Genomic DNA, 23,877 nt, shown 5'->3' with positions numbered 1-23,877 from the left:
AAGCGTTGGCAGCGGTGTAATGATGCAGGAGGGTCATATTTTGAAGATTAGCTCACTGTACATATATCTTCAATAAATTTTTTTATGATTTCAGTCTGGATACTTATTGGTCAAGCCCTGTATAGATTAAAATTATTTATTTATTTTCTAAATAAGTTCTCATAATAGCCGGGAAAGTCATGCAACTCGTTGCTGGATTTTTCTTTATATTTTTATCATAAAATTTTTTTATGGAAGACAAAATAAAAATGTTATTATTCGAAAATTTGTTCTAGAGGGTTTGTTTTTCCAGTTGAGTACTGAACGATTCTTTTTCCAGAATTTAAGTTCTAATACCAAATTGTTTGAGTACCGAGATACCACTGTATTTCGTTTGTCATTTTTACAAGTGATTAATGAATCTATTACCTAAAAAACTTTAAGTATAAACAAACTTTACTAAATATGAAGATTAATCTATAAAAACAAAACACTGTGACAGTCTTAAAGGCTAAAGTCTGAAAGCAATGACATCTGGTTGATAGGAAAGCTAAGACAAGAAAAAAATTGCACCATCAGTCTTCATTAAAATAAACCCACGAAAAGTACAAAAATTGAAAATTTCAATATTCTAAAATTTGTGGTCAATTTTGAGACAGCATGGCATGCATACTTACTTCAATAAAATATAATTTTAATAGCAAAGTATGCCACCAGTTTGTACCACCAGTTCCTGTTAATGTTTGTACGAATTATTACTTTGTTCTTGCATATTTTACAGCATATCTAAATTATATCAAATATTCAATTTTATCAGAAGCTTATATTAAAATATTGGCTTGAAATGTTATGTACAAGTAGGAACAGACTTGGTAATGGATTGAGTAAACCATGTTCATTAATATCCTGCTATGTGTTACAAGAAACACATTAATATCAAACATTTATTTACTATGGACTTAAGAAATAACATTTGAAATGCTAAATAAATATTCACCTTTATGATCAATGTAAAGAGTCAGCATACACTACCAGATCTATACCTAGTAGGTAAATTTTTTTATTTGATCATTAACTGGTGCTTATAATGATAAAGATAAAATTATTGCAGTAGTAGTATTAAGTATACATTTTATAATCACAAGCCAATTTACAAGTAACTTTTTAAAATAGATACATGCTTTTAAATAATGATAAGACTGAAAAACAAATGGTTTTCGTCAAAAGTTGTTTAGTAAAGAATTTCCATCTATGAAAATTAATTAAATATGTTTTTAAGTTTATTTAGTCCATTTTAAAAAATTACAGCATTAAATTTATCATGTAACAACAAATTAAGATATTTTTAGTTCTGTTCAATATAAAATTATATGAAACAGATAATATTTTAAACTATACAAATCCTTTTTAGTAATTTCAATTTATACTTTAGAAAAAAATTTAAGCTTCTTCTAATTCAATAAGTACCCCACCACAATCTTTTGGATGAAGAAAGATAACAGGTTTTCCATGTGCACCAATTTTACAATCTTCACTTAGCAAACGTATTTTATGTTTCTTCAAATCTTCCATAGCAGCTTTAATATTATCTACTTCTAAGCATAAATGGTGCATTCCTCCAGATTTATTTTTTTCTAAAAATGATGAAATTGGACTTTTCTCTCCATGAGGCAACAATAATTCTATTTTTGTATTTCCAACATCTACAAATACTGTATATACTCCATGTTCTGGCTGGATCACCGGCTCGCTAGTCTATTAATATACAAAGTATAGATATTTAATAATTTGCAACATTAAAACAGAAATAACAATTAAAATTACTATTAATTTTTCTTCAAAATCAAATTATTAAAAAGAATATTGTTCTATGTATAAACAGAATAATGAGGTATTTATTAACTATTTATAAAATTCTTTAAAAAATCTTAATAAAATATCATTAATGATTTCAATTTTATCTTAAGAAACTCGTATTTAAAATTTTTTAATGAAAAAATAGGATATTTAAAAAAATCTACAAACATTTAACATTCAGTTCAAATGTTACAAGTGTAAATCCATATATATCAACTTCCCAAAACCTGATATATAGATACTAAGCCAAACAATCGCCGTAATTAATCATGCTCTTAATATGCTATAATTAATAATTAGAAACTAAGTAAAATGACATCTAAAGTCACCTCTAGTACCAAATTACTTAGTTTCTAATTATTAATTATAGCATATTAATAACCGGATTAATTGGCTATCATTTGGCTTAGTGTAAATCCAATTACAGTATTAATATTTGCATGAAAAAAAGTTTTCTGATGCTGTATTTTTAATTTATTCTTTTAACGAATTTCAGAAAACACAGTAATTATAATTACTAAAAATATTTGAAATTTTTCTCATCTTATATATTATTGCATTAAAACAAATTAATTACATTTTTCATCACACAATCTATCAAAAATGATAATCTTATGAAACTGTTCTCTGATCCTTGCTATAATAAACCTTGATAAAGTATAAATATGTCTTGGCATTTTATATATAAACAACTTAAATTTGCTATATATATTTAACTTTTATCTTTTTATTAATATTGTGGGTTCACCGGGAGGTCGGACGGAGTTGGACCTCCTTTTTCTCGGTCAACAGGTCGGTAAAACCTGCCCACGGTCAAGGATGGCTGTCCAGTCTGGAACTAATTGCTTGTCAGGTCGAGTGGAGGAGGAGAGTGAGCTCGTTGATAAGACAGAGGCGGTATTTGAATAAATGACACCAGTTAAAACAACAAACAGAATTTATTACTAGACAATAAAGAACAGTTACACATAATAACATCGATAGAACTATAACGGACTAAATTAGGAGTTTACGAACCCGAGAGAGAGTTTACAAATTAGTGGTCGTCATACCTCAACAAGGATTGGAGTCAGAGGACGGAGTCAATTCGAAATGCAATCGGCGGCAGCGTAGAGGCTTTGAGTTCGAATAGAGGCGGGAGCCACGAACGACCCCTCTGTCCTCACTCCCCTCCTTTTTATTTCATCCCCTCATTAATTTTCTTGCCAATTAGCAAATTTTGTCTTTAGTTCCATTCTGACCCAGTTTCAAGTTTTGAGGGGAGGGGAAATACAGTCATTCCCCTAAGACGGGTCGGCTTTCGGTTTGGAATTTGGTTGTTGATGTCGAAATAAAGACTAATAGAAATTTAAATTTATATTTTGCTGGTAGATTCGGATTTTTACATCACTGCAGGCTTTCCAAGTTCGATTTTTTTTCGGAGAGATTTTCTCTCTTTAAGTACTTGCGTAAAGCGGTTACTTAAAAACAAAGTTACTTAAATATTGTAGTGTTAGAATTCTGGGTAGCTTGCGATACAAGATTTATTAGTTTTTAGTACGAGGCTAACATTAGATTTCCGGGGTTCAGAAGTATTCTTGGTGACCGGTGACGTCAGTAAGTGCTTGATTGGTTGACCCCGTTAAGGGTGAGATTAAGGGTGCAGTTCAAAGTTCGAAGTGAGTCATGTGTGTTCGTAGGTTAACCGTTCTTTGTTCTTTGGTGCGTGTTGTCCGGTTCGATGAGGTGTTATATCGGAATTAAGGATGTAGGCGGTTGTTTCTTACTAGGAGATTATCCTCAGGTGAGTGAATAACAGTTTCTTTAACGTATCTTAATAAATTTCGGAGTTGGAGAGTGGAGAGTCAAAGTAGCCGAAGGCTTGTAGATTTTCGGGTGAGGCTTCTTCGGTCGGCCATGGCTTGTCCTGTTCTTATAGGTACAAAAGTAATATTAAATTAGAGTATAGAGATTAAAGTTTTCTCCCTCGGGTACATTGGAGGTATGCATGGTTTTACAGTTTATTTACCGTACTCTCTCTCGGGATTATTATTAATGATTAAGATAATTAAATAAAATAATAAAAATAAAAAGGATTAAAGTATTAGTATTAAGAAATAACCTATTTCCGCTAATTGGAAACGTATAATATAGTAATAAAATAAGGGTTAATATAAAATTTGCAATCTCGTATGAGTTTATGAATGTATAAAAGTTGTGAAAGTTAACCCCAGAAAATAGTTAAAGATGGCGGTTAATAAGTTTGAACAATGGAAGCTTGGGTGGGCCAGGGCTTGGTTTCTTCGGAGGAAGTTGGTTCGGCCGTTTGCGGAAGTGGCTTCGGTTCTTCTATCCCGTCGAGGGGGATGGTTTCCGCTTTAATTTCTGCAACGGGTTGTTGCTCTAGATCTTCGTCGTCGTAGATAATAGCAAAAGATGCAAGGGGTGCAAATTAACAATATGGTTGTACCAAGACAACTAAGGAGTATTGTCATTAACAGCAAGTTGGATGTTGGTGGAGGTTTTGTTGATATTCGTAACAAATGGTCGAGATCGTACTGGACGTTTCAGTGAGCGATCTGCTAGCTGGATGTCTGTATTTCCAGATATCTTTAGTAGGTCTGACTCGTGCGAGGGTTCGAGATGTTTTGTAGTACTCGTATTTCCATTTGATTGATGACTTGCTTGATAGGTGGAACGATCAATTGTTGTTCCATGGCTAGGTGTATTGTAGATTGTCTTTGGAAATGTGATGTGAGGATAATTCCGGGCAAATAGCCAGTACATGCCTTTGGGAGTTTAATTACTCCCGTACCATTTAATTTTCAAATAGTCGATAGAAAGGATGACTTTTGAGATTGTGCCGGGCATTTGATTGTAAGGATAAGTGGTTTCGAAGTGGAATAAATCCATATGACTTGTCGATCTATTTTCTTAAAGATCGGCGTGTATTTTACGACGATTTGTCAGGTGCAAAGGTCTTTAATCTGCTCTTCGTTTCCGCTAAATAGCGAATACTTGCAACTTTGTTGAGGGGCTCGTTGTATAGGTATGTCTAAGGAGCATGTAGCGAAATGAGCTGTTTGACAAGTGATGAGATCGTGACGTTGTAGAAGCATGTAGGCCTGTCGGTCCATTGATAAAGTGATGACCGAATAGGTAGTTTGGACCTGTATAAAGGTCTTTATCGTAGGGATATAGGTGGGAAATTGGACGATCTCATATATGTCAAAGTACCCACTGGGCATAATCAAAGGAATTTTGGCAAAAACTCACAGTGGGCAGACTGCGAGTTTTTGCCAAAATTCCTTTGATTACGCCCAGTAGGGCCACGGCAATGATGGTAATCCACTGATAGTATTTAAACAACATGTCGTCAAGGATGGGTTCGATCATCGCATAACCCTCTGGAAGTTGGGTTTGGATATCACGGAGCGTGTGGTACATAATTTCTCGAGGGATAACATAAGTGTTTATTCTTCCTTGCTCTAATATGTCAATCGCCTCACGTAATTCGAGTAATTGGAAATGGAGTTCTTGAACAGAAGATTCAATAGTTCGTAAGATGGTTTCATACGCGAGGTTAATCTGGTAGACATTTATTAATTCCCCAAAGTTTTCTATTCGTTTGTATATGATGTAGATCTGATGTTGGTTGTTTTTACTGATGTTGAGCGTGTCATTAAGTAGGGTAGTTTGTGATTGGAGGAGGTGTATTATGCCTTCATTTTGTTGTTTAAGAGTTCCAATCTCGGTGTTAAGAGCTTCCACTTCTTCCGATGTAGCAGTTCTAAAGAGGAATTTAAGAGCTTTTCCTCCCAAGTCGATTAAACCTCGTTTCTTATTTCTTGTGGTATTGAGAGTGACGAGTGAGAGGAGTTCATGATAGTTCCTTTGATAATTAAGGAAAGAAGCTTTGATTAGTTCGAAGCCCTTTGTAGGGAGTTTCCATTCGGTAGGGGCTGTGCCTTGGGAGAGGTTAAGGTTTTGTCGTTCGATTAAAGCTTCCAAATAATCGAGTGATTCGGAGACAAATTGTATTTGTTGATTGAGATGTTCAAAAGTAAAATCATTAACTAAAGTCCAATGACTGGAGGTCATGAGGAAATTTCCTCGGTTCAAGAAAATTACTCTTTTTGTGAAGGTTATTGGTTCTGCGGCCATTTCCAATGTAGCGTAGCATAGGTAAAGGATGCTGATTTGTAGATAGATCATGATGATCCTGGTTGACTACATAGGTAAAACAGAACTTTATGTAAGAGAGACAATAAACAACTCCGGAATCGTTATTAATCGCGTATTCACGTTTTACTTGCCAGCAGGGTTTCCTAATAAGGTATGTTCTACCCGTGGTCACACGCTACGCGTTTGAAAAGGATGAAAGATACACAAGATGAAAGAGGTAAGGATAATATTTATTCGCATATTAATATATAGGTATCCCAGTACACAAGGTGTATTACAGGAGTTGCGTACAGTTTCCTCATCTAGGAGGGTGACCGGCGTCAAGGTTTATGGTTGGAGGCCTTCCAGGAATGATCCGATTGATCCCCCGCTGAGGGGAAAAGAGGAGCCCGTGCGGTGTGAACCGGGAGGTTGGTTAGCTGCGTGTAATATGTCTTGACCCACTCGATCTCTTCCCGAAAAGCATCCTCCAGCTCCGGCAGACATTTATATCCCTCCGGGAGGACGAGGGTGGCCGGGGTCGCCCCTCATCGACGTTGTGTCTGATTGAAGTCCAGAGCCCCTTGTAAGGCGGTAGCATTAACTTCTGCAGATTGAGAAGGGAATGGAGTAGGTGGTGTGGGGATCGGAGCATCCCACCAGTCATTATCGGCAGCCATGTCTGGAAGGACCAGGAAAGGATTAGTATTACTAATTTGAGTTGGCGGGGACGACAGATATCATGAATTTAACGTCATTGGAGGTGTTGAAGGAATAGACGGTCTCGGCAGCCAGTTCTAAAGGAGGGTACAAAGCATAGTTGTTACGAGGGCCGACTTGCGGAATATTGGACAAAACCTATTGTAAGGACTGTGGTCCTTTTTTGAAAATGATAATGTAAGTGAAAGCTGCAGAGGAGGGAGTGAGGAGGCAGACTTTGATCGTAACATTGGGATGTTCCATGCGATTTTGGGTGATTAGAAGGAGGAATTTTTGGTCAAAGCATGATAAGATACTGGCCCAAATATGAGGGCCTGCCCCCTCGGCACACAATCCTAGGAAGAGCAATGTAGATCTATTAAGAACCCGGATCTCTGGATGGCCCTCCTGGAAGTGCGTAATCACTTTACCGATGGGTCCCTCCCATGGGCAGTTCGCCTCGTGTAGAGGGCATGGTACCGGCTTAAAGAGACAATGCTCCTGATGAGCTGTTCGAGCCGATTCGATTAACTGTTCCTCGCATCCATAAGGATGATGGATACAGGGTAATCATAGGGAGGAGGCAATCTGTTCGACCACGAGACTCCAGATATGTCCTAGAGTCTCGCGGCACGTATGGCATTCCGTGATGTGGGGTCGACATTGGGAACAAACGAGGTGTCCGTTTGAGCACTGATAAACAGGAGCCCCCACAAGCTCATAGCAGATTGGGCAACTGAGCAAGGAGGCAAGGATCCGTTCCTGTTCTCCCATAGCCATCAGTCTGAAAAGGAGAAGGAGATAAGGTATTATAAAGGTGTAGAGATTGGTAAGAGACAAATATAATCGTAGTATCGTAGTACCCTTTTTGTTTCCGCCGGAAGGCCATTTTATTACAGGGATACTATCTCTCTAGCTTGCGTCGCTAGTTTCAGGCGAGGTAGGCCGACTTGTAGTGGGGGAAACAAGTCGAGGTATTCGACTTCGGCTACGACTGGCAGCATGACCCAGGGGTAGTCTGCAACCGGTCCTTGACTCTGCAGGGCATAAGGAGGGGTGGCATCTTGCACCTCCGAAAGTTCGGCTTCGGACATGCTACCTTTGCGTAGTTAACATTAGAAAAGTGAATAAAAGGCTGCATTTTTAAAAGGTTTTTGTGTCGAGGTGTGAGTATCATCATTTAACGTAAACTGTATTTCTGCAATCTGCTATTAGAGTTGGCCACTTATGGTTCTATATCTACAATAAATAACATAACATAACACAACAAAACATAACACTTAACTATAGTTTTTATTACTAATAGCAAATTAATTACAAAATATTCTATGAGAAAAATTCCAGTATGAAAAATATTTTGAATTAAAATTAAATGTAAATTATCACTTTTCATACATGATTAATGTTCCATCTGTCTTAAATTATTATTAGTAATTATTTTATTCTGATAAATAATAAATTTATTTTTGCTATGAGGAAAACTTCTAAAAACACATTAAAATATAATCTTAAGAAAATAAATAAATAAATAAAATAAACATAATAATAATAATAAATAATATGGTAGTAGTATAGAAACAACAAAATAAATTACAAAACAACAAAAGTTAAAACCTTCTCAAAAAAGCAACCACAAGAAATTATCCTTCTTAGTCTTTATAGATTTTTGAGGAGACCTAATTAAAAACTATAAAATACAACCTTCTTCTAACAAGAAACAAGCTTTATTTAATATTACTTCCAAATGCATTTTGCCCTGGTTATATCAGTAAAATATTAAAATGTAACCTTTTACTTGTAAAACATTATTGCTTTAAGTTTAAACCATTGCAAATGACTGATAGGCTATGTCAGTATTTGGAGTTTACAAGAATAAGATATCTATTGGCATATCTACTAGAGTTGCCATATTAAATGTAGCAAACTACAATACAGCATGTTACATACTCTCTCATATCTAGAAACTTTCAATGTGGTCCATATATAACAATCTATGTTGGTAAAGAAACATTCATTTATTGATTGTTATAAAATTTGTATTACCTCTATTGTTATTTTTATTTTTTCTGTTATTTGCAATAAATATACCAGTATACATTCCATTGGTGTGGCTGATACTCTTAATCATAAAATAACACTAAAATATGAATCTTACATTAAAAGATAGAAACCCTGTCTAACAAAAAATGAGGACTCATACAGACCACTTTATTTTTTTGAGTCTTAGATTTATTTTAGGTTGGCATGAGATTTATTGATTAAAATTTAAACTTTGATTGTTATCTGTTTTTAAAGCCTCACGATATTTCAATTTCAAAAATACACATTAACGTAAGAAGCCTTTATACAACTGAGAACAAAATATGTTAATTACAGCTATATTTTTAAAATAAAAATTCACTACCTTTATTCCCAAAATATCTCTATAAAGAAATGATGTCTTCTCTAAATCAGGTACTGCTACAGCTACATGATTTACTTTAAGAACTTTCCAAGATCTTGCCTGGGACTGTGTTGAGTGCAAAGATCGAGCCATCTGGGAAATAAAGTTTGATTTGATGCTCTTCAATAATGTTGAAGTCATAATTCAGTAGATGGATTAAAAACTTATTATGTTATTCCTCAGTTAATCTGAAAATCAAGCTAGTTAAATGAAAATTAAACTTAATAACATATTTGATATAAATTTATCATTCTATTTATACGTAAAACTATAGACATATGTATGTTGTATACACATAGAAAAAATGCTAATATTAAAACATTAGCATTTTCATCAATTTAGGAGATGAATTAAATTTAATGGATTTTGGTAAAGAATATTTGAATCATTATAAAAATATACATATTAATTAAATCACAAAAGTTTACAATTAAATTGTTTTAATTAATTAAACATTAACAACATGATGGATTTTATTCTACTATTATGTACATTTTTGCATGGACTACCACATAGGGCAACATTAAAGAGATTATCTGTCTATCTACCATATTTTTTAATTCTTTTGTAAAAGGTTACTAGGTCTTACAAAAGTATGCTGCAAAATATAGTTATATTTATCAATAACATTATAATGTTGTTCCAGATTATTGTATTTTTTTAAGGTATATATAAGTTATAAATTAGACAGAAGCATTTATTTTTCCAAAACAAAAAATATTTTATATTCTATTCAATGTGGAAAGAAGTTTAATTTGTTTCTTTGGTGCACTCATTTTGCATGAAACTTAAAATGTTAAGAGTACAACAAAACTATTTCCAAAATTATAAGAAAACTTAGCAAAGACCATTGATATAAAGAATATGATTGGTGACATTACCATCAAGCAGGACTCAATGGAAATTGGGACAACTGGTCTGTGAATTTGATGTAGCAACAACAGTCAAGTTGAGTATCATAAATAAAACATAGACTATATTTCAAAATATACTTAAAACTTATAGAAAAAATATATACTGTTTTTATGAAAGTGATGTAAGTCTACTTTTGGTAAAAACTGAGAAAACAATAATTTAAATATAATTTAGTATGAACTTTTTATTTATAGGTAATTTACAATTTATATTTTAAAAGATGCATATCTTTTGATCAATTGAAAATTCATTGGTAAATGAAATTGCATAATAGTTTCTTATGAAAGTGATGTTAAGTCCATTTCCTTAGTCTTATTAAACACTGACTGTGAGTAAACTAAGGAGTACAACTGTAAAATTTTGCAATTAGACTTGCAATGTAATATCTATGATTTATGATGAAAATATCTAATTTGTATAAAACATCAATGGAGGCAGTGGAACTTAAAACTCTAGATTTGTCATAAATCAGACTGGCAGACCGCTAAAGTTTGGAACATCATTAACTAACATCTTTATATAAAAATACTAGACCCATTACATCTGAAAAATATAAGGATATGATGTAGTTATAGCTTTATATACAAGTTTTTTTCCAACCTCCCATAAAAAAAAAAACAAGTGTAAATAAGAAAATGAATTTAATACCATAAGTTAGGTACAAACATGGTTACTTTTTGACATGATCACCGTAAAAATTGAGGCATTTGTCTATCTGTGGACAAGCTTTGGAATCCCTCTTTGTTGAATGTTGTCACCAGTGACTTGAGATGGGCCTTAACGTTGTTTTGAAAATAATCATTAGTCTTGACCCTCTGCCCTCCTAGCCACATTTTTAGTTCAGGAAAGAAGTGGAAGTCACTCAGTACTAAATCGAGATTGTATGCTGGGTATTTAAAAAGTTCCAAGCTAGGTGGAAGTCTGAAAGGTGTCTGACTTCCAAGAGGTGGAAGTCTTCAACCATTAAAGGTGTGAAGACTTCCACCTCTTTCCTGAACTGAAAACTTGGCTAGCAGGGCAAAGGTTTGAGACTAATGACGATCTTCAAAACAACATTAAGGGCCATCTCAAGTCACTGGCGGCAACAAACTATGAATAGGGGATTTCAAAGCTTGTCCACAGATAGACAAATGCCTCAATCTTCACGGTGATTATGTTGAAAAGTAACCATGTTTGTATCTAACTTTTGATAATGAATTCATTTTGTTATTTACACTTGTCTTTTTTTTATGGACCATCGAATGTTAAAAAAAAAAAAACAGCCTATGTACTTCCTATGTATCACAAATATTTCAAAACACTTCCATAAAATGATTCAAAATGAAAAAAAATCTAATGTTAACTTATAAGCATGATGTAACTTAATAATAACTAAAAAATAAATACAGTAGAAACCCAATTATCCAATGTTTTGCAATATCCAAGATAAACCTAAGTTATAGGTGAATACATCACTTTTCTTAACTATAAAGAACTTTAAAGTTTAAAACAAAAAAACACATTACAAAATGAGTTATTTATGTTATTTTTTATCATTTAACTTCAATGTGAGACAAGATTCATATTAAGATGTAACTACATATAATATATACCGTATTTTATGGACTATAAAACGCACCTGAATTTTGGAGGCAATTCTTCGAAGAAAAAAGTGCAACTTATAGTCCATAAAATACAGTATATCTATCAGTTTTATAATAAATAATGTAAAAAATTGTTGTTATTATATATGATTAAAGTTTCTAAGCTATAAGAGGCTTAAAAGTAATACCATGTAATTTTTAATCTGAAATGACACAACCATCCATTTTATCTAAGTTTTTGGTTATTGGGTTGGTTACCCAAGGAGGAGGCTTGATCCACGTTATCTTGGATAATTGGGGTTCTACTGTATTAAGATTAAATAATAGCATTTTGTTTCTTGTTCTTATTTATAAACAAAACAAGATTAAAATATTTAAGTAAAATTTAAATAATTAAAAATTTAATAAGTATGAAAATGGTATGTCCATAAAATTGAGGAATATACACAACACCAAATTAGTACAATTAATAAATACACACTTATTAAATTAACACGAAAAGATCATGTGTATTTATTAACAGTGTAAGTTCATTTATGGTACAAAAAGAAAGTTTGGTTTAGTTAATTCTCTTAAAAATCATTTGTATAATGAATTTACACATATTTGAAATCATAGAAATGTGTGCAAACTTAGTAAACTATCAGTATTTTTGAATCAATTCAAATTTAAACCTCTCAACACCAAGAAAAATGGACTTTCACCATTTTCCTAATAAGTGGTCTATATATTGATATTATCAGGTAAGTCTACTTTATTCCAGACTTATAGCTAAAATATATTTAAGTTAATAACCTAAATACAGTATCAGTATACAAACATTTTTAAAATATCAATTATTGCATACAGGGCCTTTGAGAGCTTGTATGAAGCCTGGCGGGTAGAGCAGGGCCATTTTGCCTTTTTTTTTTTTTTTTGGATATATGAAGTACATAGAATGTTTCTTTATTAATAAATAGGAATAGAGACCACTACAAACCTAAAAGTTTTCTCCAGGCACAGAGAAAAATCCCCAGTTCCTTTCTCAATGGCCTTGTTTGCATTTACTGTATCTATCACAGATATAAATGCATATAATTTTGAAATATTTCATCTGTATAGAGTTCATATCATTTTAACACTTGCTTTGTTTTAGAGTAAAATTTGTATAATTAGGATTTTTTCCTGCATAACAGGAAGAAACGTACTGTACTGTACGTTTAACTAACATTGGTATAGAAATACGATCGAGACAAACATTAACCTTTTTATGCTCTGTTAATTAATATCTGCAGTGTCGTCAATTAACTGACTTCTCTTTTTACGTTCTTCTAATTGAAGTAATCTTTGCTGATTTGGACGAACGTAGGAAAAATAATTATATACACGTAAGCTACAGAGTCCAAAACCAATAACTGTTAACCCAATCAAGCCACTTACAACAGATCTATGAAGAGTATCGGCCAAGCGTTGCTTGTTACCGATTTTAAACATAACTATACTTTATTCCAGGTTTATAACAGAAACGCGTGTAATTACAGTGGTTTAGCAATCACAGAACCCGAAGTGTTGCCACCTAAATAAATTTTAATTTCCATTTTTAATTTCGATCTCGTAAGATTGTGAATCAAAACTTTAGCGACGATTCGATTTGTATTTATACGGTACTTAAAACACATTTATTGGATAATTGTTATTCATTTGGTATTGGTTTATATCAGGAAATTTTATTCTGTTCTAAGCGATAAGTTTTGTCACTGATAGGGTGCGTTCTTTTATTCCTCCACGTAACTCTGCGCGAGCGGCATCCGTTTAAAAATTCCTGCAAAACGCGTTCCTATATTCAGAGCAGACTGGTGGGCGGTGGGACCGCACAAAACCCTGCAATCCCTCACGATCCAGCTCTCGCGAAATTTAAAAATTGGGTTAAAGTGTACTGTACCTAGGTAACCCCAACGGCGGCACTTCCGACTGTTCTTGCTCCCGAAGGACTCCTCCCAGAGGGGAGCCGCCGACAGGCCGCCCAGTGTTTAACGTCACTAGTTATTGATTCACGTTAGTTTTTGAACAAAAGAAAAAAAAGGAAACGTCTACTAAAAACTTAATTAACTTAACCGAAGCGCCGCCATTGGGTTACCTAGGTACACTTTAACCAAAAATTGATCATTTCATTATTCGCTAAGTTAGTTAATTTTCGCCAATTTATTTATTAACGGATGATATGTTTACCATTAAACTATTATTTTGTTGTTCGAAATTGCTATTTATTATTATTATTATTATTAAAAGGCCAGTACGACAACCGTGCACCGGTCCCCGCTATTTCTCGAGCCGGCTCTGTCTGTATTTCGGCAAAAACGGCTGCTCGTAGTAGTAGTTTACGGTGGAAACAACATGGCGACTTCCATGGCTAAGATAGTTTCGTTTCGGTATTATGAATAAAAATTTATAAGTTGTGAAAGCGCAAGTTAGACGTGTCTTCTCGAATTTTTTTTGTTTTTTTTTCAAATGGTAACTGGCATTCTAATTTTTTTCGTGGCTACTTTGAATGCTCTGTCGGCAAGATAATCATTTTTATGGTTAAATTTTACATTTCGGACCCTTCTTTTGTCTCTAAAAACATATTTTAAAATCATAGATCCATCCATCACGATACTAGTACGGGCGCCGCCATCTTTCACCGTCGATCCTTGTCTTGTCGTTGGACTTAACCAAATTAAATAATACAGAATTGAAAAAAAGGTGTTCTCTTTTGTTGAAACCGTGTCTTTATTTTTAATTCTTGTTTTCATGAGCGTCCGCAGAAAATTTTCCACGGGAAAACCTTGGAAACAAATAATTACATCAATAAATTTTTCATTTAATTTTTGTTTTGCAAGTAGTATACAGGATACAGAAGGGCCGGATGGCCGAGCGGTCAAGGTTAGCAGCCTGCCGCCCTGGGGGATCCGGGATCGAAAAATCCCCAGGAATTTTTCGGGGGTTGGTGCATCCGGATATGTCGGTCTCCGTCCCTCACCACCCGGCCGCCCCATTGTGGGCCTGGCCGAACCCATAATGGGCTTGCTATAAGAAGTCCTCTTAGTGCCCACAGGGCGGAAAGAGTTACCAAAAAAAAAAAAAAAAAAAGTATACAGGATACAGTATCGCATCAGTGTCCCATGGTCGAATATCTCAGCCACTTTTACTATTATAATTTGTAATGTTTTACTCGATTCCAGGGAACAAGAAGGTATCCCATTTACTTCCATCTGCGGATGTCTCTGTCTGTTTTATTTCACAATGAAGTGATGATTTGACACTTTCACTGTCCAAGACATTAGAGGTTGCGGCCGAAGTTTTCATCTCTTAAACGTGAACGTCGAATGTTCAGCTCCACCATCTTGTAAGCCGAGAAGTTTGACAATGGCGTTTGGAACGTCGAGAATGATTCCAATAATGTTCCAAATGTAAGATAGCCGACCCGGTGGAGATAGGGGACATTAAAACCCACTCCTCGGCACCTGTGTTAGGTTGCCATCTTTTAGGTGAGATCGGTTAATCTCGCGTCAAGATAAACCGAAAGGAGAGTTGTATGTGGGTCGTGACGGAGGAGGCAAATGATGACAAGCGTTTTTCACACAAAAACCGTTTATTTATTAACATTAGTACTTACATCGTCAATCGACAGTCCTTCACTAATCCAGATGAGAACTTCAGCGTCGGTCGCAGCCCCGGGGCGGACGAGAGATCACTGGACAGACGGACGATCGGGGAAATGGTGCAACGGAGTTCTATCTTGAGCGACAACACAACCAGTGGTGATATTCGAAATATTTAACAAGGGGTTTGCTAGCAGAAAATTTTTCCCTGACAATCACCGACAAACGAAATGAAGTTTTAGCTAGAAATAAATACAATACCTTTTCTTGCGATATATCTAACAATCAGTGACGTATTTGGAACATAACGAGCCCTGGGTGAAGACCAGGTAACAATAGTATTTTAGTAAGGTTGACCTTTTTTTTTTTACGCAGAGAAATTCTTCACCGCGAAATGGCACACCTCATAGTAGACAGATGTCATCATCTCGAGAGATACATTATCCTTTTTCTTTCACTGTCCATAGCCCGACACGTGTTCTACAGCCATCTTGTATTATCTCGCGCACGTGACATTCTGGGATCTCTCTTATGACTGGATCTACTTTCAAGAACTCTCTTGAATCGATCGCAATTAAACCTCGTTTCGGTCGAGAGAAGATCGCACCAAGACATACTCCCCGACCTTGCTCACAATCTAGATTGAAATGCTCAGTGCAAACGGGGTATAAGGCCCTAGTTTAGTAGTATTACAGAGTATAATACGTATATTTTAATATATTTTTTTAAAAAACAAACCCACTGAGAAATGTTACGTGTGTTTAACAAGGTTCGGAAAACTGAAAATTTTAACAACGGGTTCGGCCGAACCTGTGCGAACCCGCTGAATATCACCACTAAACACAACTCAATACGGATCACGACTGTTATCCGAATAACGAGGGGACTCTTGGCTTAATCCAGAAGAGACTGTCTTTCGACTTTGAAATCCCGATTTTTATAGGTTTTTCTCTCTATTCGCATTTCAGATCGGTCCCTCGTCCCATTCCTCGCTTCCCGATTGGTCTCTCCTTTGGGTCGCTCTCCGATTCGAGGTGTCTATTTGATACCTCTTTATTGACTCTGCCCGGCAATTGTTTATAACACACCAACACCTGCACTCATAATTCAGGCCGTTGTTATACCATTTTTGATGTCTAAGAATTTTAATGATTATTTTCATCTTTCATTTATCAGAAATTCCCTCTCTTATTGTTCGAAAAGGTTTATCTCGCCCAACATTTTATAGACTCGCGAGTCTACCTATTTATGAGCACTCATGTTAGAGTTTGTCTTCTGCTAAGCCCTTGACAGAAATTTGACACATACTCGAACAGTTCTGAGTCTTGTTGTTTACATAAGAATTTCAAAGGTTACTGAAGTTCAAACCCCGTCTGGGGACCCACACAAATGCCATTGCTAAACTTCTAAGCTTACAAGATGGCGGCGTTGAACATTCGACGTTCACGTTTTAGAGATGAAAACTTCGGATGAAAACCTCTCTATTAACTTCACAAATGTTCCTTACACTATTTTATAATTTATATAGCATGTTATTTGCCGTTCTCATTTCCTATTGTTTTTGTTTCGTACATTACAAAAAAAGTTTCCGTATATCAGTTATGTGAAATCATAAATCTGATCATACTTTACTACCAACTAAAGTGTAAAAGTTATAGTGTAAATAATTGGCTGAGACTTCATTGCTTGATATTGTCAAGTTATATTTCCAGATTTTTTTGAAGTTTACATAGTAAACTGCAAAAAAAAAAATCCTTGTAAAGGTGGATGGATTTCTGAAGTCGAGAGGTTAATCTTGAGAACAAACACTGGGCATTTACAGGTCTACAATTTTTTTCAATTACAGCCAAAAGTTCCTTTTAAGCTTTTGTTATTTAAACTTCATATTTTAGTATATCTGGAAATTACCAGACTTCTTTTCTGGTCCCTTTAATCTCCCATTCAAGTGTCAGGAAAATTGAGCAAGAGCCTGCTTTGAATATGGTCCTGAATAAAAGGTGCAACTACTGTTATACAACAGAATATGTGCATTGCACATATTCTGTTGTATAACAGTAGTTGCACCTTTTATTCAGTAGTTGTATAACAGTATAAAAAAATTTGCAAGTCTCTCACATTCCAACATTATTTCTTCTCTCCTCCTTAATTGAATGTACTGTATTATTCAAATTATACACAAGTCACACATTACCAATACTACTTTAAATAATGTTAGTACTATATTTGAAGTTAGGTAAGAAATTCTTTATTTCTGGTATAAAATAAACAAGATATCAAATGATACATTTTCTGAATTAAAATGTGCAAAATTATAGAAATTATTTTGACAAAGAACAAACGTTAAAAAAATTTCCCTACTTTTCTTGAAATCACTTATAAGAAATTTTAAAAAAACACGGCAATATTCTAATTGACTAAATCTCAAACCTACTGTTCAAATTCATGAAGTTCTGAAGTTGAATATAATTCAATAATTAATCTCTCATATGTTTATCTGAATAATTATTTGAACATCAGTAAAATTTGTTATTAAAATTAATAATTATAAATGAAATTTTAACATACAAAATTTATATCAAACATTTTAATTTTTAAACGTATTGAATTTAGAAACATACTATTTGGTTTATTTCAAAATTAATTTATAAAATTTTTAATTATGTTGAATATTATGAAAATGTTTTTATAATCTTCAAATAATATTTATTTTCATAGGAATAGAAAAGTTTATTTTCAAAATTTTATGATGCAACAATATATTTAAACATTATATGAATCCAATGTTAATTGAACTTTTAAACTTGTTGTTGTAATTCCATATTCATGACTAGAAATAAAATAATTTATACATTCTGCTTAATTTGTTATAAATGTAAAAATAGGCACTTTGAATATAGTAAGTTAACTTGATTATTATTTGTAATTTGCAAATGATATTAAAATTTAATTACATTTGCAATATAACAAGTTTATTCCTCTTCAGATTCCAGTATAGTTTTAAAACATAATGGTGCAAATATATATCCAGAACCTTTATAAAATTTGCTCTGAAATTCCACCCTAAAATGTAAGAAAAATAATATTAATTTTTGAATTAAAATTGATGATAAAAAATTTATTAATTATTATACTTCATAAACTAATTAAGATTTTAGTTTTCAATTACAGTATATAAATTGTTCTTATAATTTATAAATTTATATAATACATAATAAAAAAATTACTGTAGTTTTATAGTTATAAAATTTAAATCTCAAAAACTGTTAAAAAAAAAAAAAACTCAATGTGTTTATAGTAATGTTGCAACGAATAGTATATTTGGCCAGGAGCGTGGCCAAACAGCCGAATATTTAGCTAAACTATTCAGCTTGATTAACGCATATACGAAAATTGGCACATAAACCGCATTATGGCAAGGACCCTGCTATCTATTGGCCCACTGTCACTACATTGTTACAACTGTCAGGAATTAACGTGATTGGCGATGCCAATCACGTTAATTCCTGACAGTTGTAGTGGACAGACATGAGCATCATGGTGGTCAGTATGTGATAAGTGATGATATCAAATGTGGATAACAATGAAATGACCTACAAATGTAAATGATGGAAAAAGAACAGAGAAGTACCGCGAAGTGAAAATGTGAAAATAAATATGAAATTGAGTTGATAGCATAATTGAACAAGTCGAGGCAGCTTATTGGCGCGAAATTCGTGGCCATCAATGCAAAATAATTGTTCTTATAGACTTCGGAAAGCTAAATGCTTGTAATGAAAGTCACTTAGAATGCACGGGCGAAAGCCTGGGGCCGTTCGGGCTACCAAGCTGTCTCGAACCTGTGAAATCATAACTGTGACTTATACCGAGTCCTCTCTGTCTCTTTTCTCTGTCATCACCAGGCTATGAGTCATGTCCCTGTAAAATGGGAAATCTCCGATGGAAAAGTGACGAATCGAAAGTATTGTGCGCGCACATTATGATGTATGCATAGGCATACTGGATTAGAGCGATAGAGGAAAAAGAAAAGGAAGAGTAAAGATGAGCGCTTAAAAAGAAGGATAGGCAGGGTCAGACCCTCAGATGTGCGATGATTCTCGAACGAATAGGTGTATACGTGTGCTGATCTTTGTAATTATAAATTGTAAATACATGTGATTAATATTATTTTGTTTTTTATTTTGTGCAGGTTGTAAGTTATAAATAAATATAAACAAACAACACTAACCTGATAACATAAAATCTAAATACCAAAATGATTAATTTACTGTGTTTTTGTTATTTCTTACTCCTGTTTTTAGGTATTCGGCCGAATAACGATTAAATATTCGTTATTCGACCGAATAGGTCGAATACCAAATAGTAACCGAATATTCGTTGCATAACTAGTTTATAGTATTAATTATAACTTCATTTAACATACCAGTGAAGTCGAAGAGCGTGCAGAAATGCAGAGAGACCTTCCATTATTAATAAAACTCCAACTGTTAAAACAGCCCAAAAGAAAAATATTGGAACAAAAACAGCAGCACCCAGAAAATTTGTTGAAAAGCGGAGTGCTATATTCATTACCATAGTCCATAAGACTTCAGACAGTTCTAAAAACATTAAACATATATTTAGATTTACAAATCAATTACTTTCCAAACAAAAAAAATAATAATAATAATAATTTAGATAACAAAACAAATTTCTATTTTAAAAATACTTTAACTAGATATTTAATTCATAGCTTAACTAAATAAATTACTATTTACATAATGTGTTCTTATTCCAGCTAAATTATGTTCACTTGCTTACTCAAATATTCCATATTTTAATTAATACACAAACTATGCAAATGAGAAATGAATTAAAATAATAATTATAAAATAAATAAATCTATTATATATATACTTATCTTAAAATCATTGCAATACTTTTTGTCATAAACAATAGAAAATAGAAAAGGAGGCACTCAGAATCAGTGACTTGTCAGGAAATTTTTGAACAAGTGAACAAAATGGAGGAGGAGAAGTCATGAGGGAAAAGCAAAGCAAAGATAAAGGGTTGGGCCAAGAAAGGAGCAAAGCACAACAAATGTACCAAGTCCAGTGCAGGCAAGCAAAGAAAATATGTAACCATGGAATGGAAACATTTTTCTTGAAACACTAAAAAATTCATGGTGTTTGATTGATTTGACAAAAGAATGCTATTTGTTCTGAAATCTGAAGGTTGTTCTATGTTTGATTTTGATGCAGAATAACTAAAAAAAAATATTTATGTAATTTGAATAAAAACCTATTTCCAATTAATTTGAGTGTGGAGGTGCATTTTGAAATGGATCTAAACTTAGTTTATGTTACAGAATCCTCACCTAGAATTAGAAAATTAAGGTTTACATATTATTGAAATTTGTTAATGAATACTCTATATTGAAAACAAGTAAGTGTACTCAAACAAGAGGATGGAGTGCCTTATGCAGCTAAAAGGGTAAAAGTCCCTAGTAAACAAATGAATTTAATATAAAAAGTATTTAATGGTTAAATACAAAAACAAAAGTTTTATTTAAAATTTTGATTGCCCATCATCATCTCTTAAGAATGAAAAAAATTCTATTCTTGATTTTTCTCACACAAACTACAGTAACACTTTTTAAAAAAAATTAATTTATCTTCAATACAGGTATACCTCGGGATACATCATTTCGAGTTAAGTCATTCTTGATTATATGTCGTTTGTCAAAAAAAGATATATGGAAAAATAAAAATCAGGTTTAAGTCATTTTATTCGACTTTACCGCTGTCTATCACAAATACTGAAGTCGTAATATCACTAGAAAAGCATTAAAAGCACATAAAATCATGTTACTGTACAATAAATAAGAATAAAAGTATAAAAAATCATATTAAAATACTCAGAATCAGAACTGAAATATCAGAATCAGCTGTTGATGTGATGATCCACAGCCATCTACGTCCAAAATGTAAATAAAGAAATTGAATGTAAATATTGGTAAATTTAACATAAATTAGTTTTTTCTACTATCACAAAATAATTTTAATAACTGTATTTGTTATTTAACCTTACAAAATCATTTTATTTTATAATGTCTTAGAGCAAACTACATTCACAAATAGAGTCCGCGATATAGTACAGTACTGTAAACATTGCCAAATTGTAAACATGTACTGTACATGTATTCGTAAATTAAGATTACTTTTTTCCTGTACTGTATTAAAAACTAAAATTTGTTTGTTTGTAAGCTTAAAATAGATTTTTATTAACCATATATTATTAAAAATGCATTTATAAATAAAATACAGAACTGGGAATGGTTATTTGTAGTTTAGCCTAGTGACAAGTGAATTCAGAAACAAGTAAATTCGACTTACGTCGCCTCTCCTGGAACAATTACCGACATAAGGGTAAGGTATACCTGTATTTTGATATGTAAAGTCTAGACAGATGCTTTGTATATATTAATTAATTATTTAAAATGTTATTCAAAATAAATTTTTAAATTTGGAAGTCTGGAAATTAAATTTCCCAGTTCTGAATATAAAAAACTTAATAGAGCAAACTAATAATAATTTTGATCAATTTCATATAAGGGATAATAATAATTTAGTATTTATGCACACAACTAATAGAGAGATGAAAATATTTTATTAAGGAAGTTCATCAATCCTTTTGCCCATATTTAGATACCATTTAATGATTTATATCAAATTCTCAAAATTTAAACTAGTTTCAATAAAATTTTTAAATACTAAGAATTTGAAATAAATAAATAGAACACTTCTGAGAACCATTGATATCACCTCCCTCTAGACCAAATTACATACAAATTAAAATAATTTAGTCTAAAAAAATATAGATAAACTATGGTAAAATTTGGTTTTTTAATTTCATTATAAATTCTAAGCTAGTTTAATTCCTGTGTGTTTAAAAAATGGATCTTTGAAATCTTTAAAAATGTTAAATTATTCAAATTTTTAGAGTAACTTACGTGAATGTGCTAAACTAAGAGCCCATAACCGCAAATAAGAGGCAGTATGAGATATAGAACCTAAGCAATATTCAATAGTATGAATGGCTTGATTTATAAACACATCTGCAAAATCAAATTCTTCAGCTTCCCTATGTGGTGATTCTTGTCTCTACAGAAATAAGTATTTACTAATGAAATATATATTTTAACAAATATATATTATTTACTTATATTTAATAATAATCTTCCTTACTTACCATATATCTAGGAGAATGATATTGTCTTCTAAGCATAAATGGCTTTAACAACAGCATCCAAGGAACACAGAGTAAGGCTATTATAACTAAACACTTTTGTACATATGGCTGAAATTAAAATAAATTGAATTGAACAAAATTTATGTTCTCTCAAAACATTTTACAAAAACTAATTTATAAAATGGTGTTTCCAGAAATTTTTCTGCTCTGAGTAAAATGAAAGAGCAACAAGGAGATAAATTTTATATTAAATGATAAAGTTTGTAGGAAAAAAAAAACTTGAAAAAATAACTAAGTTTTTGAGCATTAACACAAACAAGGTTAGAATTTTATAGTTGTATACATCTTCACTGTCTGATCAAAAGTATAGAATCGAATTAACAGATTTGCTAATACAGTAGAGCGTCGTTTATCTGAATCAATTGGGGACTGGGGTTGTTCGGATAACTTATTTTTCAGATAACCAATTACGTACAAAAAAATATATTAACCTATTCCACGTTGAAATTTTTCTCCGTTGCGTGTCGCTTCACGTTGAATTTTCGTCGATTTTAAGACGAATGAAAATTTTTATAATAATAATCATGACTATTGTATCGTTAAAAATTATTTCTTTATTTTGTACAAACAAAATAAATACATTGAAAAATATAAAAACAAAAAAAAACATTATATTTTAGAAGTTAATCTAGTATCAAAAATGTTCGATTCAGCATGAAACAGTCCGACTGGAAAGCTTTTGGTTGATCGGCTTTTGGATAAATAACACACTACTGTATTTTAAGAAAGATTTTAAAAAGTGCATTATGTTTATTATTTTTTTGTTATATTTTAAGTTATATGCTATTTATGATATCAAAATTGTTAGCTAAAAACGCAGTTCATTTAATAATAAGAAAATGCAATTATTTATTCAATTGTGATTTTATTTCCTTTATACTGCAAAAATTATACAAATATTAAACTTTCTGTAATAATATATGAATTGTCTGTGTGAATTTCTTTCAAATAAATTAAAATTTATTAATTTTAATACTAGATTATTTAAAGAGTAGATATTAAATATTTACTTGACTTCTCAAAATAGGAATGTTAAGCAATATTTTTGAGTAGATTTGAAAAATTGTTTAGATTGTTTTACACTAAGTATATAAACTATTTTCCCCATATCTTCTTTTTTCTTATCAGTAAATAAAGATTTATTGATGTGTATTTCATGAATAAATTCCAGAAAAATGTAGTTTAATGAATAAAAAGTAAAAAGTTGAGAATTGTTGAGGTTTCTTATCAATATTTATGCATTGTCATTCTTATAAATACAGGATGTCCTCCATAAAAACCAGCCCCACTCACCAATTGAATAAAGCCAGACCATCTTAAACATCAAATTTCTATAAAGTTTTGTGGATAA

General features: G+C 32.4%; 3 protein-coding genes across 5 annotated transcripts in view; 1 reads left to right on the top strand and 2 right to left on the bottom strand.

Moving 5' to 3' along the window:
- The window catches only part of LOC136978726 (protein lifeguard 1-like), a 351,072-nt gene that overhangs the window by 200,263 nt on the left and 126,932 nt on the right, over positions 1-23,877 (top strand). The gene's annotated exons all lie outside the window — the stretch shown is intronic.
- Positions 1,238-13,174, bottom strand: LOC136978727 (methylmalonyl-CoA epimerase, mitochondrial-like). 3 transcript variants are annotated; one of them, XM_067274521.1, is made up of 3 exons: positions 12,863-13,174; positions 9,083-9,214; positions 1,238-1,734 (listed from the first exon to the last, which is right to left on the bottom strand). In XM_067274521.1, the coding sequence occupies exons 2-3, from the start codon at positions 9,212-9,214 to the stop codon at positions 1,420-1,422; spliced, it is 447 nt and encodes a 148-aa protein (XP_067130622.1). In that variant the 5' UTR covers positions 12,863-13,174; the 3' UTR covers positions 1,238-1,419. The 3 variants fall into 3 exon arrangements, with proteins under 3 accessions (XP_067130622.1, XP_067130619.1, XP_067130621.1); XM_067274518.1 differs by having other exon boundaries at positions 13,039-13,166; XM_067274520.1 differs by having other exon boundaries at positions 9,083-9,309; positions 13,039-13,121.
- LOC136978718 (V-type proton ATPase 116 kDa subunit a 1-like) overlaps positions 18,192-23,877 on the bottom strand; it is a 46,817-nt gene continuing 41,131 nt past the window's right edge. The window contains exons 16-19 of the mRNA XM_067274505.1: positions 22,467-22,574; positions 22,228-22,378; positions 19,660-19,834; positions 18,192-18,299 (exon numbers count right to left, since the gene is read on the bottom strand). Coding sequence (XP_067130606.1) covers positions 18,209-18,299; positions 19,660-19,834; positions 22,228-22,378; positions 22,467-22,574 — 525 coding nt within the window. The 3' untranslated portion in view covers positions 18,192-18,208. The remainder of the gene's footprint in view (positions 18,300-19,659; positions 19,835-22,227; positions 22,379-22,466; positions 22,575-23,877) is intronic.

The sequence above is a fragment of the Centruroides vittatus genome, unplaced genomic scaffold (assembly GCF_030686945.1).
Source record: "Centruroides vittatus isolate TY-2023 unplaced genomic scaffold, ASM3068694v2 contig_549, whole genome shotgun sequence".
In the NCBI taxonomy this organism is placed as follows: Eukaryota; Metazoa; Arthropoda; class Arachnida; order Scorpiones; family Buthidae; genus Centruroides; species Centruroides vittatus.
The sequence above is the reverse complement of the archived record's forward strand: the minus strand, read 5'-3'. Positions and strand labels throughout refer to the sequence as shown.

Excerpts from the sequence above, each read along its gene's own strand:
- LOC136978727 (XM_067274518.1), bottom strand. The coding sequence starts at position 13,092 with ATGTTTAAAATCGGTAACAAGCAACGCTTGGCCGATACTCTTCATAGA. Across the intron at positions 9,215-13,038 it reads ATACTCTTCATAGATCTGTT|ATGGCTCGATCTTTGCACTC; the intron begins GTAAGTGGCTTG and ends TTTATTTCCCAG. Across the intron at positions 1,735-9,082 it reads GAGATATTTTGGGAATAAAG|ACTAGCGAGCCGGTGATCCA; the intron begins GTAGTGAATTTT and ends GTATATTAATAG.